This window comes from Microcebus murinus, chromosome 4 (genome assembly GCF_040939455.1).
Source record: "Microcebus murinus isolate Inina chromosome 4, M.murinus_Inina_mat1.0, whole genome shotgun sequence".
Lineage (NCBI taxonomy): Eukaryota > Metazoa > Chordata > Mammalia > Primates > Cheirogaleidae > Microcebus > Microcebus murinus.
Window position 1 is genome coordinate 15,303,291 of NC_134107.1, and position 19,657 is coordinate 15,322,947.

The window sequence follows — 19,657 nt, forward strand, 5'->3', positions numbered from 1 at the left end:
TACCTGAATATTCTTTAACTGTACATTTGGAATTTCAACCTATACATGTATACAGCTTAGTATTGAACAAAAAAATTAAGGAGACTCCCTTGCAGATTTCTAGAAGTCTGTCTCTACATAGCTACTTCCTTTATGGTTCTCTAAACACTAATTATCACTGCCTCAGCTCCCTCAAATTCTGATTTGTTTTCTGAATTTAGCAAGATCAACAGGGATCCATCCATGTGACCATGGTCTGGAAAGTTCCTTCCCACAGAAAACCAGAACAATTTTTATATTCGCATTTGTTTTCATTTTCTAAATGTTGAAAGCCCTGCACTGACTGTTGGCCAATGTCTGGAATCAGTTGTTTAATATTTTTTTCTAGTTTTCTAATTGTATAGAGAGGCCAAGTAAGTCTTATTTCCTTATGACTGGAAGAGTTGAGTTTCAATTTTAAAAAGATGCCCGTAAACATAGACATTTGTATTTTTATTTCATTATTTGAAATATTTAAAATTTACTTATGTCAATATATGTAACTTAATTGAATCAATACTTACCTGATAATTTAAAATATTCAAGTATAAAGTTGAAGTGTTACAATTTTCATATACTGATCTTTTTTTTTAAATTTCAGCATATTACGATGGTATAAATGTGTGGGTTACATATATTGCCTTTGCCCCACTCGAGTCAGAGCTTCAAGCATGTCCAACCCCCAGACGGTGCACACCGCACCCATTAGGTGTGTATATACTCAGCCCCCACGCTCCCCATTTGCTGACACTGGATGAATGTTATTACTATATGTGCACTTACGTGTTGATCAGCTAATACCAACTTGATAGTGAGTATATACTGATCTTTTTAAAGCCACCTAATTTAGATTCCATGAAAAGCAACTTCTAAAAGACACTAGCAAATTTCAGTTGTTATTTTATATTTAAATTAGTTTGTAATATTTTCCAATGTCTTTATATAGTAATATCCAGACAGTTATAATATATGCCCAAAGGTTTTTGTTTTCACACAACACAAATACAAGAAACAAAATGAGACAAAGCTATACAAATTCTAAGGAAAATATTTAAATTTTTGAACTAATTAAAATATGTGCCTTGGTTTGAATTTTGCATTTACTCAAAATTTGTATGATAAACACAAAAAGGATGTATAACATCATTTTCTTTTAAATTGCCTGGTGGATTGAAAAAAAACTACATTTGACATATAGTTTACAAAAAACTGACAACACATTTTCCTTCCTCTTTGACCCTTTTCAAGATCAGCAATTTATATCTTTACTAAGGCTTGTTGGGATTGCTACTGCTCATGTGATTCCCAGGAACTTAACTACTTTTCCTTAACTATGTGAGCTAATAATATTAGATTTATTTAAAAATTGTTTTATTCAGTAAGCACAGACATTCCAGCAGAGGAAGCAGTTCAGAAAGTTTCTTATGATTTCCCCTCTGGATCTTTTTATTGGCAATTTCAGTAAAGGGTGATACATTCCACCATGCCCCCATTGAAAAGGCCAGGTCAGCTTGTTCTAATTCTTCTCAGACTCCAGACACAGTTTACCAGATATGGTCTGTAACTTTCTCCCATCTCTTGAATGCATGCTTTCAGCTTGGCAGGAGGAGCTGGACAGAAAGAGGAAGGAGAACCACAGAAAGAGTGAGGCTCAGGAACCTCACAGTGCTCAATAACCCAGCTGTCATCTAGGGTGGTTACTTTCCCATGCTGCCAACAGCAGAGTTAATCCTGGTTGATTGATTGATTGATTGATTGAGACAGAGTCTCATTCTGTTGCCTAGACTAGAGTGCCTTGACATCAGCCTAGCTCACAGCAACCTCAAAGTCCTAGGCTCGAGCAATCTTTCTGCCTTAGCCTCCCAAGTAGCTGGGACTACAGGCATGTGCCACCATGCCCGGCTAATTTTTTCTATATATATTTAGTTGGCCAATTAATTTCTTTCTATTTTTAGCAGAGATGGGGTCTCGCTGTTGCTTAGGCTGCTCTCGAACTCCTGACCTTGAGTGATCTGCCCGCCTCGGCCTCCCAGAGTGCTAGGATTACAGACGTAATCGATCGTACAGCACTCCGCCCTCAATCTTTATTGATTATCTTCAATAACTATTATTAGTTTTTTTTTAATTGTTTTATCTACTTAGTATTCTTTCCCAAATTGATTTAAGATGGAAAGTAATGAAAACATTCACATTTTACCTCCAGCTCTGAAGTCACAGAAGTGTGGCCACAACAAGGTTTTCAAATGGTCTAAATTACCTTTATGCATACATACACATGTAGATGTATATGAAGTATATATAAATTTATATATATTCCACATATACATATGTACATATACTTTTTTTCTTAAGTTATAAAACTCTGGCAAGGTTTACATGAAAGATGAGATTCCTTATGTCTTTGTTGATGAAGATTGTATTCCCAAAACAAAATTATATCTAAATTTTAGAAAATTTGGTTATTTAGCACTAGGTTGCATTGTCTCAATATTTTAACTTAATTTATTTTGGAACTAGGAATAAGCCTTTAAATGGTGCAAATTTCACATTATCTCTACTTTATTAATGGATTGAAATCTATCACTTTAGTGACCTAAAAATGCCCTAAACTTATAATAGTTTTCCCTCCGCTACAATGAATTTCCCAATTTACTTTTCTGATCAACACCTATTCACCCTTTGCCAGTTCAAATGCCATCTTTATATGATGCTTTTCCCAAGTTTCCCACGTAGTCTAGATGTCTTCTCTGTGATTCTAAAGTACTTTGTAAACATATATATTTATAGCACTAAAAACAACAAAAAACACAAAAAGCATCATGTGCATACGACAAAAATACAGGGGGTTCCAAAAGTCACCATACATAGGGAAAGTGGGAAATTGTACATTTTCCCTATGAACGGCGACTTTTGGGACACTGTATTTATCTTTTAATTGGATTCTATGGGATGTCTTACAAGAAATTTGTTTTAGTTGACCTACTAAATAAAGATTTTATAGTTCAAACAATTTTTTTTATTTTTCTAGCTGTTAAGATATTTAGTTCAAGAAGAAAATCAGTTCAAAGTCTTTGTAAGTATGGCATCTTCTCTACTCCCAATTAGATTGCCCATGTGAGAGATGACTGCGTTCCCCAGGTGCACATTTGAAAGGACCTAACGAACACCACTGAATGTGCTTGCAAGAGGCTTCAGGCTTTGTCTGAAGGTGAGGTACAGAGCAATGAGAGAAAGGGCAGGGGAACTTTCACAGCACAAGCTCCTCACAGGCCCCACCAGACACGTGGACCACGCCAGTCTTTGATTGGAACTTCCCAGAGAAAGAAACTCTCAGCATCCCATTATGTAGTCGAGGAAGTTGTGTCAAAGCCATTAAAGCTAGTTACAAGCCATTGGTAAAGAAACTGATCTTGGCGCTTGCCAAAAGAGTTTGGGTTCTAAACAGCACACAGTATTTCCAATGTTCAAAAACCACACATTTAGGCATCCCCAGTGATGAAGACAGAGCTCTATCTGTACATCTGTAAATTAACTCTTACCTCACAATATCTTTATTCAACAAATATTTATTGAGCATCTACTATAGGCCAGGCACTGCTGGGAGTATAGCAGTGTACCAGATCTATCTGTGACCTCATGGAGCTGACATTCTAACTACATTCTAAAGTTACTCGGGAAGCAGTTTTAGCACATTCAATGCAGAGTTCTCAGTTAACAATGATCGCAAAAACTTGATGTAGTCCTTAAGCTTTAATTATTTCCTTATCAGTTAGACTCTTTTCGCCATACTGAAATCCCACTGACCTACAAACATGAGAGGGATAATATAGATTTAATTTAATCCTTGAGTTTTTGACTGTGTGTTACCCAGCGATACAATACAATAATATTGAAGAGAAGCCAAACACACAAAAAATTCCATGCTGTCTGATTCCATTTCTTAAAACATCAAAACCAAGCAAAACTAATCCCAGGTATTAGATAGATGTCAAGATACTGGTTACTGTTAGGGGTATAGTGGCTGGAAGGGAGCAAAAGGGTTCCGGGCTCTCCGAGTTGCTAGCTATTTTCTAATATTTAATTCGGAAGGTAAGAACACAGGTGTATTTATATTGTGATAATTCATTGAGCTTCACACTGATAATTCATGTATGTTATATATTCTTCCAACTAAAATATCAGCACTAAGTCCCTGTCATAGGTTCTGTTTCCAGTAAACCTAGGCTAACACAATAAACTAATTTTGAAGGCGCTCCAAGTGTGTGGTTGAATTGGTTTAGGTCTTGCTGAATCTTCCCCATGGGGGCCGCCTCCAGTTTCACCACTTCCCTACAGGTGCCCAGCCCTTCCTGAGGGTGAGGGTCTACCGTTAGAGAAAGAGAGCAGCCAGAAGAGGAATGTAATTCTACAGGAGGCAGCGATGGCTCAACAGGTGTTGAAAGGCTGCTTTCAGCCTACCAAAAGCTTGGGACATTAGAAAATTAAATAAATAAATAGCAAAAGAAGTTTTTCTCTATGTTCTATATTGCTAGTATTAGCTATATATCATTGAATGTTCCTTGAAAGCAATATAGTCGATTATTACTATTATTATGGTTAATTATATATTATGGACTATTATTTGCCAATATTACTACTACTATGAATATTAATTACATATATTTTTGAATGCTCCTTGAAAGCAGTATAGACTTTGTATAAACATTTTCTCTCATGTTTATAATAATTCTCCAGTGTTGGTATTGTTCCCCTATTCAACGGATTAGAAAAATGAGGCTCCGAGAAGAATAGACTGGCCTAGTAACAGGAAAGTCAGTCACGGAGTGGCAATTCGCACATAAAGCTCCCCATTGTTAGTTGGTCCTTTTTGTGGTTTTTTTTCTGAAGTTGCTAGAAGTTTACAAAAAAGGAAGTGCAGGCACATTTCACAATTCTACAATCTGTAAGTATCACATCCTGTGTGGCCGCAAACACTAGACTAAGGAAGGGCCAGTGACTTTCAAAAGATGAAGACAAGGAGGAACTATTGATAGGAGTGCCGAGGACCCAGGGTTAAAACCGCTTGGGAGCTTCTGAGAACTCAGCTGAAACCACGGGCACAGGTAAGCAGTGCTGGTCCATGGGCACAGGTGGGCAGTGCTGGTGCACGGGCACAGGTGGGCAGTGCTGGTGCACGGGCACAGGTGGGCAGTGCTGGTCCACGGGCACAGGTGGGCAGTGCTGGTGCACAGGCACAGGTAGGCAGTGCTGGTCCACGGGCACAGGTGGGCAATGCTGCTCCACAGGCACAGGTGGGCAGTGCTGGTCCACAGGCATAGGTAGGCAGTGCTGGAAAACTTTTCTTAGCTCACCACTCCCTTGCTTTGACCCCCTTAGAGAGGCAATTTAACTTGAAGCTCCTTGAGACAAGTTCAGAGACGCTAGAGCATTTTGTAAATTGAATGGGCAAATGTTTTTATAAACATTTTCTTTAGTTTCTCTGGAGTATCTGGTTTTAACTCTATTGCTTCTGTTTTCTCACTGCGTGATCTTGGTGAGTCACTTACCTAAGGTCATGTAATTAATGGGAGAAGAGCTCTTGTCTCTTCAAATGTCCTTGGGCAATTTGAAAACTGGACAGTCCATAAGCCGACAACAGCGTAGTGAAAAGAGATCCAAGCTGAGTTCAGGCTCTAACACCGTGGGCAACTTGGTCCTTATGCCAGCAAGTGCAGTGATCAGCCTTGATGTTAGGACTCCCAGACTTATTTTCATACCACTGTAGGTAGCTGCTTCACACAATTGAATAAACTCAGACACAGGCATGCTATCGCTAGGTGGGAAAGTAGGAAGTGGTAGAATGATTTATAGAATTATGCAAAGAGTTCGGACTTGGGGATAGCTGGCACCCAAGACTGGTTCTACAGCTTCCCACTTGTGTGAACAGGGAAAAGCAATAATGATAACTGCAAATGCTTCTTCAGCACTAACTCTAAGCCATGCATATATGCAAAGTGTACTATTTATACTCATAACTTAAACTTTTTGATTCTGAATTTTCTTATCTATTGTGTGCTTTTGCTAACTAACATGCAGGGTTGTTGTAAAGACTAAAAGCACTGTAGGATAATGTCTAATAAAATATGATAAAACTGTCTAGGGTTAATGCTCATAAATAGTATTACTAAACAAAAAAATAAATGAGCATAGTTACATAGTCTGAGTAATACAGAACCTGGATAGGAAAAGAGTGAAGATGAGAATCCTAATCATATCTCAAGACTGGTGGGGTAGTTTGAGGATGAAATTCATGAAATATATGGCAATGCAGTTGCTGTAGGCAGAACTGGGGGGAAAGGATATTGCTGCATATTGCAAATTTTGTGTGATCATTTGCCTCTGAACATAGGGACCTCTCAAGATTCATGCTTCTGCTGTCTTGTGATGTGTTTATTATCTATAATTAATGGACTGTGTCAAACATTATGGAGAAATTGTCAGGAAACCAAGGTTTTGTGGTTTTAACTGTTACCAGTGAAAAACAGTGGTTTCCATACAATACTACCAGTTTCTTTCCCTAAAGGACAGGCCAAGTCTGGACTAATAGACAAAAAACTGACTTACAGAGTCAGGACCTAGTAGCTCTGAACTTTTTAAGAGATAAATTTATTTATTTTTTCCAGCATTGGCAGCACCATCATGATATCGCAACCCATGACCAATGAGACCATTGTAGTGCTCTCAACAAATGACATGAACCTCTCCCAAGCAACGGGACCCCAACCCACAAACAAGAGGCAAGATAGCCTGAAGAAATATCTAAGGGATGAAGTCAACGTTATTGGGGTAAATCCAATTCAGAACATGTTGAAGAGGAGTGAGGGAAGAGGGAAAACACTATGTGTGACTTGGGACTAGACATCCATTGTGAGTGTGGAGACCCTTAAATTTTGTCAGAGGGACTCTAGGCTGATCTGCAGGTCTGTGGAAGCCACTTGGAGAGCTGTTTAAGTTTTCTCAGAACTTTATTGCAAGAGTTATTTCTAAAAATATTTTTTTTCCTTATCCTGAATACAAACGATTGAGTTTTTGATATATTTGTTGTTTTTGTAATTTGCAACACGGCACTTCTCTATATTTTCTTTTACAAAAGTCATGGTGGTAAATGATAACAGATTTTATACACATTTTTCTATGTGATCATTAATTGCATGTTTAATAATCCATCTTGATTTTTTGAAAGGAATTTTTCCTTCACTGCAAATTATGGGAAAACACAATTCCTCCCGCTCTTTTCTCCTCTCTTTATGAAATGATATTCACCTTTTGTTTGTCTCTTTTGTCTCTCTCCTCTAATGCAGGATTTATTAAAGAAACTCTGTTGAATGAAGGGAAGAGGGGATCTATCCTGGACTGGGAGGGAAAGCTAGGGTTTTGGTGTCTAGGATTGTCTCTGCAATCACACCATCTCAGGCGGAGCACTCAGTGTGACTAGGTTCCATAACCTGGTGGGTCTCATTTCCCTGCCTCGTACATACAATCATATGGGGTCCTGTGAGGCTCACAGGTGGACATCAGCAAGGAAAACGTCCCCTGTTAAGAAGATAGAGCTTTAGGATCCTCAGTTGCAGAGACACGGAGCCAGGCTCCATGTTGTGTCAGGTGGGCTCTAGGGGATGAGGGGAGGGACCTCCACACCACCCATGTTCAAGAGAGTGTGAGGGCTTTCATATGTCTCCTGTTCCCATAAGAGGTAGAACGAGAGTCCCTAGTCATGGATTCAGAGAGCTGGGAAAACAGATTCCAGCATTTGCCATGAGCTGGGAGCAAGGGTCCCAGGCAGACCGGAGCCTGAGAGGCAGAAAGACTTTAAGACTTGCTGAGCATTTGCCCCATGGCTTGGGACAGTGGCTTTCTGTGGCAGAGCAGCATCCCCTCCAGAATGTCTTTTCATATTTCTCACTCCAGAGCTTGTACACGGTCTGTATCCCCACTGGAATCTTGCAAAAAATGATAATGCGTTAGTGTCATGGGGGTCGGGGGGTGGGGGTGGGTGGGAAGGACCTGTCTTTACAAATGCTGGTTTTAATCCTCCATCTTCCTTCCTCTTCCAATAGGCTATCCAGATCTTTTGTGGCGTGATGATCTTGAACTTGGGAATCATTTTAGCGTCGGCTTACTTCTCTCCATATTTTACTCGTGTGTTTTCTACACTGTTGAAGTCGGGTTACCCATTCACAGGATCCTTGTGTGTGAGTAGAGTTCCTGAGGAGGGCAGGATGAGGTGGAGAGGGGAGGAAGATGCCAGCAGCTTAAACTCACTCCTCAACTGCCACCTTGCTATGTTTCTGTCTGCCAGGAGCAAGGAGTCGATGGTGGGACTTCTCCTATATGTGTAGTTCAGGGAAGGACTGAGTGAAGTAGTATGAAAGGAGTTGCCTGATTTTCGATCTCTTTCTTTTCTGGATCAAATAAACATTTCTTTTGAAGATCATTTATTTTTCACCTTATCATCTTGAGCTACGATGAGGCCAGTGGCTTCTTTACAGGTTTAGGCAAAAATCCAGGAAGTAGGAGAAAGTTGAGAAGGACATTTCTCTACAGTAAAATGAGCATCAGTGGAGGACATCAGTCACTCACAGAGGAGTCACACAGATGTTTGTGGGGATCATGGAGGAAGAAGCACTTTGAAAATGATTTTTGTTGCCTTTAGTAGTTCCCAGGGCAGGCTGAGCAGTTGTTTATGCTTCAGTGATGTCCTGGAAGTGCCTCTGAAACAGTTCCATGTCTGGGTTGTCAAGAGGACTTAGCAGTCCTTTTCTCAGAGGACAGCTTTCTTCTAGATTGATATGAGTGAGTCTTTCTCATAATTAAGCTTCACTGTCACAGTTTTTTGTGCCATCAACTTCTCGCAACTCAGACGAGATCAGGCACGTTCAGGGTGGTAGGACTGTAGACAACTTCCTGCAACTCAGTAGCTATTACTTGCCTTTTCTACATTTGTTTCTGTAATGCATCCAGAAGTCCACCTTTTTGTCAATCTGGTCCATTTTTCTTGTTTTATTAAATTCAACACTTTATTTGAATTTCACCAGTTTTCCCCATTATCCTTTTTTTGTCCCAAGATCCACTCAAGGATACTGCATTACATTTAGTCACTGTATCTCCTGGGGCTACTCTAGACTTTCTCAGACTTTCCTTTCCCTCAATGTCTTTGAAAGTTTTAAGTAGCACTAGCCAGGATTTTTGTAGATTGTTCTTAAATTGGGGTTTGTCTGATACTTTTTTCATGTTTAGACTATCGTGATGAAATTTTAGGTGAAGATGACAGAGGTAAAGTTTCATTTTTATCAAGTCATGTCAAGGGTACATGCTATCAACATAATGTCACTGATGAAATTAACTGTGATCATGTGGTTGAGGTGGTGTCTTTTGAGTTTCTTCACTGTGAAGTTACTACATCTTTCCCTCTTTGTATTCTCTACTTTTTAGAAGTCAATCACTAAGCACAGCCCACATTTGGAGAGGCATGTAGTCAATTTTTTTAAGACTCAGCATTTATTTATATAGACAAATTACTTAATGCCAGGGTCACAGGAACCACGGCTTTTCTTCTGTTTTGTCCTGGTTTTTGTTGTTGTTGTTGTCAAATAATTTTCTATGACTTAGCTTCTCTTAATCTATTAGGTCATGAATTATTTAGAGAGTGAATACTTTCTTTGATTTTTTAAAACACAGCCTTAGAGGCGTCCTGCCATCCAATCTGGTCCTTCTTTCTGCTTTCATTTATTGTTTTACCTTAGCATGGGGAGCCATCAAATTAAAACCTATGTCTTTGTCTTCTCATATCTGTTAGCTTCCCCCATGATTTTTTTTTAAAGAATGAATACCAACCTTTCTTAACCTCTTCCAAAAATAGAAGAGGAGGGAGTACTTCCAAACCCATTTTACAAGACCATCATTACCCTGATATCAAAGCCAGGCAAAGACATTACAAGGAAAACAAACAAATAAACCATCTACTGGTCAACATCACTAATGAGCATAGTGGCTAAAATCTTCAAGAAAATACTAGCAAACTGAATCCAACAGAACATTCAAAAGATCATTCACCATGATCAAGTGACATTTATCCGAGCGAGGCAAGGATGGTTGAACATACATAAATCAATAAATGTGAAACATCACACCAGTATATTGAAGGACAAAATCCATGTGATTTTTCCCTATTATTATTTTTTTCTATATCATTTCTTTTAGGTCCTTCTCTAGAGAACATCTTACTCCAAAATTTTCTCATCTAATTAAAAACAAACAACTTCTTCCCTGGGTTTTAAAGTCCTCGTTTTGTTTGTAGGATGGATTCCTGCTCATATCTGCTTTTTATTTTTTCTCATGCTATCTGAATGCTATACAGGCAAGAAGGACAAATTTATATATTTAAATGGGTCTCACATTTTTGGTCATTGGCTTCCCAGAGCTTTTCCCATGGGAGTTTTCCATAAGCATCGTGATAGTAACACTGTAATAACACTGCACATGAAAATCGTAGAAACTGACCTGACCATTTTCTCTCTTTTCTGAGCAGTTTATCGTTTCTGGCTCTCTCTCAGTCATCACGGACAAAAGGTCAACTAAGACTTTGGTGAGTATGAGAACTGTCACCCACAACCTGATGGACCAAAATGAAACTTAGAACCCTTCACAGCCAGTTTCTCCACCCTGAAAAGTTAGAAACTAAGTTCCAGAGCAGTTCTCGGCCTGGATCCTCCACATCCATGTTCAGAGCACAGTTCTCCAATTATTGTGCCTTAAATCAAAGTCTACACTCAGGGTACTGTATTATTCCCTAGCCCAGTGCCCAGGAATCTATTTCGGAAAAATTCTCCTTACTTATGATGCCATTTTGCTGATAACCGGTTTTCAAATTTAGGTCTTCAGTGGTGAAGAAGCTGATAGTGTTATAAAGAGCTCTATTTGTTGTGGTTTACTGATATGCCCATGAATTAAAACCCTTGAGAAACCCAGTCAAAATGCTGTTCATATGAGAGATTGTCTCATTTATCTCATTCTTTCATTTGCCTCACCAGGAAGCCAATAATTTTATTTTGTTTGAATATAAATTTTTGAAAGCTAAAAGTTGTTATTAGTCATTTGTACTGGTAAAGGAAAAAAAAAAAAAACAACTTTATCTGCCCCTATCCCTTATTCTAGGAAAAACTAGGATCGAAAGTGGCAGGGAGTGGAAATTTGGATTACAGGGAAAAGTTTTCTAGTCTGTAAAGTTTCACTGTGTCTTCACTCAATCCTACATCCCTCAAGGGGTTGTTGTTGGAGGTCACGTGAGAGAATGTCATGTAACGCAATCGCACAGAAACTCAGTTTGGAAGCTCTGGCTAGAAAAAGCTCCCAAAGACAGCAAGGAAATGAGACACAGAGCTCAAGACAATGCCAATATCTCTTTTTCTCTCACCAGAATTTAGAGATTGTTATTTGGAACCCTCAACTAGACTCCAAACCACTAGATCTGTGCTGTTCAATAGATCTTTCTGTGATGACAGAAATGCACCATATCCATGCTGCCCAATATGTAGCTATGTGTGGCTATCAAAAACCTGAAATGTGGCTAGTATAACTGGATTTTAAATTTCACATAATTTTGCTTTAAATATAAATAGCCCATGTAACTAGTTACAACCATATTGAATAGCATGGCATAAGAGTAATGTTCCCAGATGTCCAGGGGGAAATACATGAGGCTTTTACCCCTGAGAACAATCCCACTGTGGGTGTGCAAGAAGCTCAAGGAGACAGGATGTGGTCTCAGGATAGACTCTACCTCAAGAAAGACATCTAGCCTTTAGTGAATTCTACTCGTTTTTTTAAAGTTTTATTTATTTATTTTTTAATCCATGATATTATAGGGGTACAAACATTTTGGTTACATGTACTAATGTGTTTGCCTCACCCAAGCCAGGGCTACAAGTGTGTCCTTCCCCCATACGGTGTGTTCCACTTCCATTAGCGGTGGGTTTGTCCCCATCTACCCCACTCCCCGACTGGTACCCCAAGAGTATTAGAGATTGGAGCACTTTGCTGGTGGGACTACAAATTAGTACAACCCCTGTGGAAAGTAATTTGGAGATACCTCAAAGAGCTAAAAATAGAAATATCATTTGATCCAGCAATGCCACTACTAGCCATCTATCCAAAGGAGAAAAAAGACATTCTATCATAAAGACATCTGTGCTGGAATGTTTATAGTGAATTCTACTCCTGTCACATATTATAATAGCCCTTTTTGAGACTGAAGAAAAGCACCACCTGAGAACAAAGATAGCTTATTCTAAGAAATACATACTCCAGGCATCATGACTAACGCTGGCTGTCAGGAGGCCCAGGAACACGCACTTTAGTCATGGCTTGGGGGAACTGGGGCCCCAAAGCATCAACTGCTGAGTTCCTAAAAGAAGAGGGCCCTGTACAGGACTGAGTGACACCCCAACGTGTGGCTGTCGAATGGGCCCTGGAGCCCGGCAACCTATCGCTATCGCTTTTCCAGGGGGCTGAACTCAATTCTGTTTCCTGTGGGTTGGGACAGAAGGGAAGCCATTTCTCCATCAGCATATTCATTTCACTCGCTCCATTAATGTGCACACCAGACCCAGGCTGTGAAGTGAAACTGAGGAGCTGAGGAACTGAGTCCCCAAGGAAACAGAGCAGAGGCAACCCCAGCATTGTGGATCTCGGTTTCCTAACATCACTCCAGACCTTTTCTTCTACCTCACACTGCCTTCCACACATCACACCGTCCTTGGCCCTGCATCTAGACCTCTGCCCACAGCCATCCATACGTGGTCCTCGATATCCCCGATCATATGCCTGTCCAGGCTCCTAGGCCTGCCCGAGACTGAGAACCATGTCCAGAAGGGTGTGCTTCCGAGGGAGGCAGCGTGCAAAGAAGAGCAAACTGCTGCACCTGCCTTTTCTGTGTGACTGGTGCTTCCACGTGGGGTTTCTGAATGAGTTGTGGGAGAGAGACTATATCTGGAATGCTGTCCCCCTTGCTTTTGGTCACACTCCCTTGGTGATTTAGCAGGCAAAGCCTCATGGAGGCCCTGCTGTCAGCCCAGGGTAAGGAACTTAGGAGGGCATCATTCTCTGCCACACCACTGAAGTCCTACCGAAGGGGGAAAGCTTCTGTGTGTTAATTCGCTCAGCCAAGATTTGCCTTCCAGCTTCAGAGACTTTTGCTAGCCCCTGGGGAGCCAGGCATAAATGAATGGTCAATCCCAGACCACCTGAAGGAAACAGATATAAGGGAATATTTTGTAGTGTAATGGCAGAGAGGTGTAAGAGACATTTGCTGCTCATTAGGAGTGATCCTTACTCACTATTTCTCTTTCAGGTTCGCGGCAGCCTGGCTGGAAGCATTCTGAGCACTCTGTGCGCTCTAGTGGGTTTCATTCTCCTCTCTGTCACCCTGGCTGCTTTGACTCCTGCTTCACTGGAGTGTCAGTTGGACAACGATAACAGGCCCACTCAAGCTTACCATTATTACTTTTTTTTTCATTCATATATGAAGGACTGCTTTATTGGTGAAAGCAGCCTGTTTGTAAGTATATTTTAGATGAGATGTTCTAATTTCATGAGGCTGAAATTAGAACATCTAATTTCCTTTTCTGAAAGCTTTGATGTCTTGTTATTCCTTCTTTTGAAAATCTTTCTGTTCTTTCTGGTTTGGGCATTTGGGGGAAGGCCATGGTCATGTAAATGAAAGGGGACTATGTGGATGAGATTAAGGGGCTAGACTATGGGATTACATACTAATAGAGTGAAATTGAAGAGTAATGTCAAATAAGGTTGATAATTAAAAAAACCTTAAAACTTATTGTTGGCAGAGTTTCTTAATTATCAAACTAATTCCATTTTAGAGGCATAAAATATGAATTTATCAAACAGAATCTTGGCATATGGATTGGTTAATTAAGAAAGGCAAACAAAGCCCCGGTGATCAGTAAATGCCAACAAGGAAACCTGGCATGTGTCTGCAGTGGGGAGTCACCCTGAGCTGGGAGGACATCAGACCCATCACTAAGAAATGGAGAGTAGAAAACGGGGCTAGAAGGCAAGGTCACCTCATTGCAGTGACCACAGTAACTAGTAGTACTGGTCAAGTGAGACGGAAACACCGTTGTTGCTTTTTGTTATAACTTAAAGAAGTGTGATATATTAAATCAGGAGATGAAAAATATAGGGAGATGGAGAATGTTAACTGATAATGATTGCAAGGAAAACCTATCTCTTCAGAACAATGAAAGCAATGACGTTTGCTTAACAGAAATAATATGTCTTAAGTTGGAAGATTAAGGGGCATGCATATCATCAGCAATGCATTGAGAGAAAAAGCAGGCAACGTAAGAATGAGGAGGTTGTAGAATATTTATTGTCCTGCTATCATAAAGTTGGGACAAGCCAAAGACTCAGATAGAAGATGGACAGATAGAAATGTCTGGTCAAATTCATGCTTATAGCCAATTCCTTATAAAGCTGGCTTTGCTTCTCCCCAAGTGAATGATATTATAATGAGAAAAAGTACATGCAAATGAGGTGGATAGTAATTGGTATAAATTACCACCTGGCACAGACAATTCCACCTTGGAAAAAATTCTGGAGAGAAGTTTGAGAGGAGTCTTTGTAGTGGATACAGTATAAATTTATGATGGGACAATTTTACATTATAAATAAGGGATATTCTGTTGAGCTTGCTTGCTGGGACAATTTCTAGGTAATGGAGACAAGTTGTATCTCCCTTTAAACTGTGTGTAAATTCTGTGAACTTGAGATGTATGCAATCAAATAATCTCCATTTTTTTTTTTTATCAGATAGCTAGTTCTGCATGAAGGATGCCTCAAGAGAGAAATGGTAGAACCTCCCTCTTGGTGTAGTTTCTTTTTAATTGGTCTGAGTTATTAGCAACTGTGGCAGTTTGCTACCTTGATGGTTTTTTTTCTAACTCTTACAGCCACCAAAACAGCCCCCCCCAAAAAAAAATCCAAAACGGTTTAGATATATAGAAAGGGGTGGAAATGTTGAATTGTAAAAAGATCTTGCACAGTCAAAACCTATGAATCTTCACAAGTCTCCCAGAAGGAAATATTATCATGCATGTTTGATAAACGAGGAAACAAGAGCTAGAGAAGGAAGGAGACTTGTCCGGGCTCACATAGCTACTAAGCAGGAAAAGTGTGAGTAGAATGGGAGCTGTTGATTCTCCATCCTGGGAGTCGTCACCCCACTCTCCTTTCTTACTGAGTGAACAGTGTCATCAGAAGTATGTGTCTCAAAGAGGTCAGAAACAAGTGTATAAAGTGGGTTGGTTGATTTAGCTCCCACTCATTGCCTCTTCTCCTCCCAAGAGAATAAATGAGTGAAGAGATTAAACTGAGCCAGCTGTGAGTTATGGAAGGATACTATTCTCTTCTTGACAATGTCCTTACTTTGTTCTCTGATGGTCAAGATGGTGTTTATCTCCACAGTCACCTCCCAAACAGGCACGAAGTTTTCGGTTGACTCAAGAAACACCAACCTCTTATTTCCTGACTTTCAGGGAACGTTGTCTCTGATGCTGGTTTGCACAGTGCTGGAGTTCTGCCTAGCTGTGCTCACTTCCGTGCTTTGGTGGAAACAAGCTAACTCTGACTTCCAGGAGGTGAGTGTGCTGGCCAGCCTCACTGAATCCCGCCGGCTGTATTGAGCTATGGCACCAAGAGTGGCAGAAGAAACAATCGGTTGGTCATGAGATATACGTGGGAGGCGGTTTTGATGGTGATGGAAGACAGTCAGATAAGGAATGGAAATTTAAGTAGCTGACCAGCTGAGGATCACTGGATATGAAGATAGTTAAGCCTGAGAAATCAACTTTTTCAATTCTCCCATTTTTCCAGTGAAAGAACTGATGCTCTGGGAAGTTAAATGACTTGCCTGGCATTATGCTCTGAGCTTGTGCCTGTTCTTAAGACATGAGAACCTGGCGGGCCTCCCTTCTAAGCAAGGGTAAATTCAGCCACAGCCACTAGTCTCCTTAACAGTCTCGACTTGGTGAAGGGCACTTGAACATGTGACTGGACTCAGTAAATGTCTTATGCTCTGCTTTCCCCTTCTTGTGATTTTAAAATTCTTTTCTCCCCTAAAAAATATAAAAAACTATTGTTGAATCAAATTACATGGGACACTGCACTACCACAACCATGGATTCATGTCTTCATTTAACAGAATTAAAAAGCTTTGATTTGTCCAAAATTGTATTGTAGAGAACTGAATGAATACTAGGCTAATGAACAGCAATTATATGAAGAATTTTATGATATGCCACACTCATCTTGGAATAGCTAAGAATCCTATGTATAAAGTTGGATGAAATGGCATCAAGATATATTTGAATATATTTAACATATATATAAAAAGTTGAACCTGAGTGAAGTCTGAAAATATATTTTGTTTCTTCTAGGTTGTGCATTTCCTGCCTCAGAATTACACGGATGCATCCAGCACGCACTCAAGGAAAGGTGGCCGTGGATATCAAGAGCTAGGGAATCCTTAGGAAAAAGGGCAGGGGTTGGGGGTGGAATATTCATCAGAAAGTTGGTCTTTTGGATAATGTAGAAAACCTAATAATTATTTAAAAGGCATTTTCCTAAATGTGAGCTTGTTAGGCAATGAACATTTTTAAAAATTGTTCTCTTCTAATTGCATAGATATGTTGAATGAGGGTCTATTGATTTGCCTGATATTGACTTCAACAAAAGCACAGAGCTATAAATTACCTTTTCCTAGACTGTTAAAATAGTCATATATGGTACTGAGAAAACTAGGCAGAATGAAGATGATTCAGTGGGTCTTGGTGGTGCAAAGGAGACATTTTTTCTTGTACCCCTTAATTGTCAACATGAGTTAACTGAGTTTTTGGGGTGTTCAGACTCCTTTATAATAGGCTATAGTGTTTTAACACATGTACTTTACTCATTAGTATATGGAAACAAGTTCCCTATGATGAATTTCAGGGTGTATAAAAGTAGCTGGCTTCAAAATAAAAATATTTGAGTGCATATTTTATTTGAAAACTGACTTTGCTATTTTTCCTTTAAACACAGAGTAAGTAAAAAATGATAGATATAAACCTAAATTTGAACAGCCTCTTCTCACCACCAAATAAATATTCAAACAAAACAAATAAGCAAACAGAAGCAAATCAGGAACACTTCTCTGTCCAAAAGAGACAACTGGTTCATAATTTTTTTCCTTATTTCACAGCAAGAAAGAACAATTGTTCAAGTGTACATGTTAAACCTTAGGACGCACACACACAGATGTAGACAGGTTTTTTCAATTTTGTATGAACTCCATTTCTTTGAAAGATCTTGTCACGTTTTCCTTGCCCTGACCCACCATGGCAGGGGTCACACTCATAGTGTCAGATCTTTGAGGCTCAATTTCCCTGCTGTTTTTCCCCAGTCTGGGACTGGAATGTTAGTTTCTTCTGATTTAGCTTTTTCTGCAAACTCTCTCTTCGTTGATACTTATTGGGCACTGGACACTGTGCTTGATGCCAGGGTGACCATGGTGAATAAGATATGCTCCTTGGCTTCAAGGAATTTATAGTCAAATAGGGGAAAGAAAGATGACGGTGAAATTGTCATAGAGGGCACCAAACACTATTTCGAGCACAGAATAAAGAATACCTTATCCTGCCTAAAAGAAAGTAGATAACAAATGAGAGAGAGAGAGAAAGAGAGCTTCCTATGAGAATTCTCTCTCCAGTGTCAATCGCATGCTGCCACCTGCCTGCCACAGGGAGGAATTCGACCCAGAATACACAGTTGATGTATTTATCTACCATGCTCCCTCTCCAGGTTTGTTCCTCACCCCTCTCCACCATATCTTCATCACCACCACACCACCACCTGCAAAATTTCTGGTATCCAGAGTCCCTCCAGAGGGCTTCTTTTCAAATTTGGTTTGTTTATCAGAGAAGGTGGACAGCTCTTTAGGCAGCACTCAAAGACACTCTTTCTCCTCGCCTCAACCTAACTGCTAAGTCAGCCGTCCATATGTTTTCTTTCAAGTAGCAACGCCCCTCCAGCCTGAGCCAAAGGAGAGTGGCGTCCACCTTGAGGTAAGAGGATGTACTGAAATAACATTTGTATAGCAGTTATCATTATATCTGACACATGGAAGATGCTCAGTTAACTTGAGTTTTTTTCTCTATTTTCTTCCCTTCTATTTTGATTTCGATCCCCCAAGACTAAAATAAATGTTAACCCGAATACACCTCTGGGACTTTGAACCTGATTGTTCTCATCAAATCTTCTATTGCTTCAAGAAAGTCTGTAGAACTCTCTAAACAGGGAGTCTCGGACTGTGTAAGAAACTTGCTTTCCCTTTGTTGCGGAGAAAGATGTTAGCATTAATGGCCTTTTTCAGATTCTACACCGTTTACTGACACCTTGTGGTGATAATGAGGAACAATTTTGCCCTCCAGATAATCAGAAAACACAAACTGTGGGGCTAATTGTATCTTCCTGGAGAATTTTCTGGAAGCAGCTAACTTGACCATAGGAAATCACACCTGCAACCTTTGTCCTTCACAGTGTCTCCACATGTCATCAGTAGGGGTAATTAATAATAAATGATTATTTATTATTTACATCTGCAAAAAATATGTACCACACTATAACTATCAGAGAGCTGGAATGGCTATATTCATATCAAATAAAATATACTTTAAAATAAGAAATCTTACTAGAGAGAAAGAAGAACATTTTTGTAATGATAAAACTGCAGGAAGATACAATTGTAGTAAATGTGACCTAACAGTGAAGCCCCAAATATATGAAACAAGAATGATAGAATTGAAAGAATTTGAAAATTCACCAGTAATAGATGAATCTTAACCTATTCTTATTTATTCATAAAAAAAACTAGACAGAAAATCAAGAAAGAAATAAAAGACTTAACCCTCTCAACCACTTTATATATATATATATATATATGTGTGTGTGTGTGTGTATGTATGCGTATATATATATATATATATATATATTTATTTATTTATCACTCCACCTACAGACTGCCGAACACCCAAACTTTTCAAGTGTGCATATGGAACATTATCAAGCACAGACCATGTTGTAAGCTGAATTTTAAGATGACTTCTAATGATCCTCGCCTTTGTGTAATTTCCTTCCAGAATTTGGGTGAAACTTGTGAAAATCATGAAATATCACTCCCAGTATTATGCTATGTCATATGGCAAAGGGACTTTCAAAGATACAGTTATGGTTACCAGCAAGTTAACTTTGGGTTAATCAAAAGGAGATTATCTGGGCAGCCTGACCTAATCACAGGAGCCCTTTGAATCTGGGTCTAGAAGTCAGAGACAGAGGGACTCAGAGAAGCGGCAGAGACATTCTCCTACTGTCCACAAAGAGTCAGTTGCCATCTTGTAGACAAGGCTATGCGACAGGGAAAGCAGAGGGCCTCTAAGAGGCTCCCAGTTGACAGACAACAAGAAATTTGAAATTAATTCTCAGAGTTGCAATGGACTGAATGCTGCAAATATCCTGAATGAGCTAGAAAGAGGACCCCATGCCCAAGATG

The 19,657-nt window shown here is 39.6% G+C and overlaps 1 protein-coding gene across 1 annotated transcript; it reads left to right on the plus strand.

Annotated features, from left to right (window-relative positions):
• Nucleotides 1-4,976: 4,976 nt before the first annotated feature.
• Nucleotides 4,977-17,106, plus strand: LOC105867211 (membrane-spanning 4-domains subfamily A member 6A-like). Its single transcript, XM_012757020.3, has 7 exons — nt 4,977-5,120; nt 6,681-6,843; nt 8,115-8,249; nt 10,586-10,642; nt 13,406-13,612; nt 15,609-15,710; nt 16,509-17,106. The coding sequence occupies exons 2-7, from the start codon at nt 6,697-6,699 to the stop codon at nt 16,599-16,601; spliced, it is 741 nt and encodes a 246-aa protein (XP_012612474.1). The 5' UTR covers nt 4,977-5,120; nt 6,681-6,696; the 3' UTR covers nt 16,602-17,106.
• Nucleotides 17,107-19,657: the final 2,551 nt, after the last annotated feature.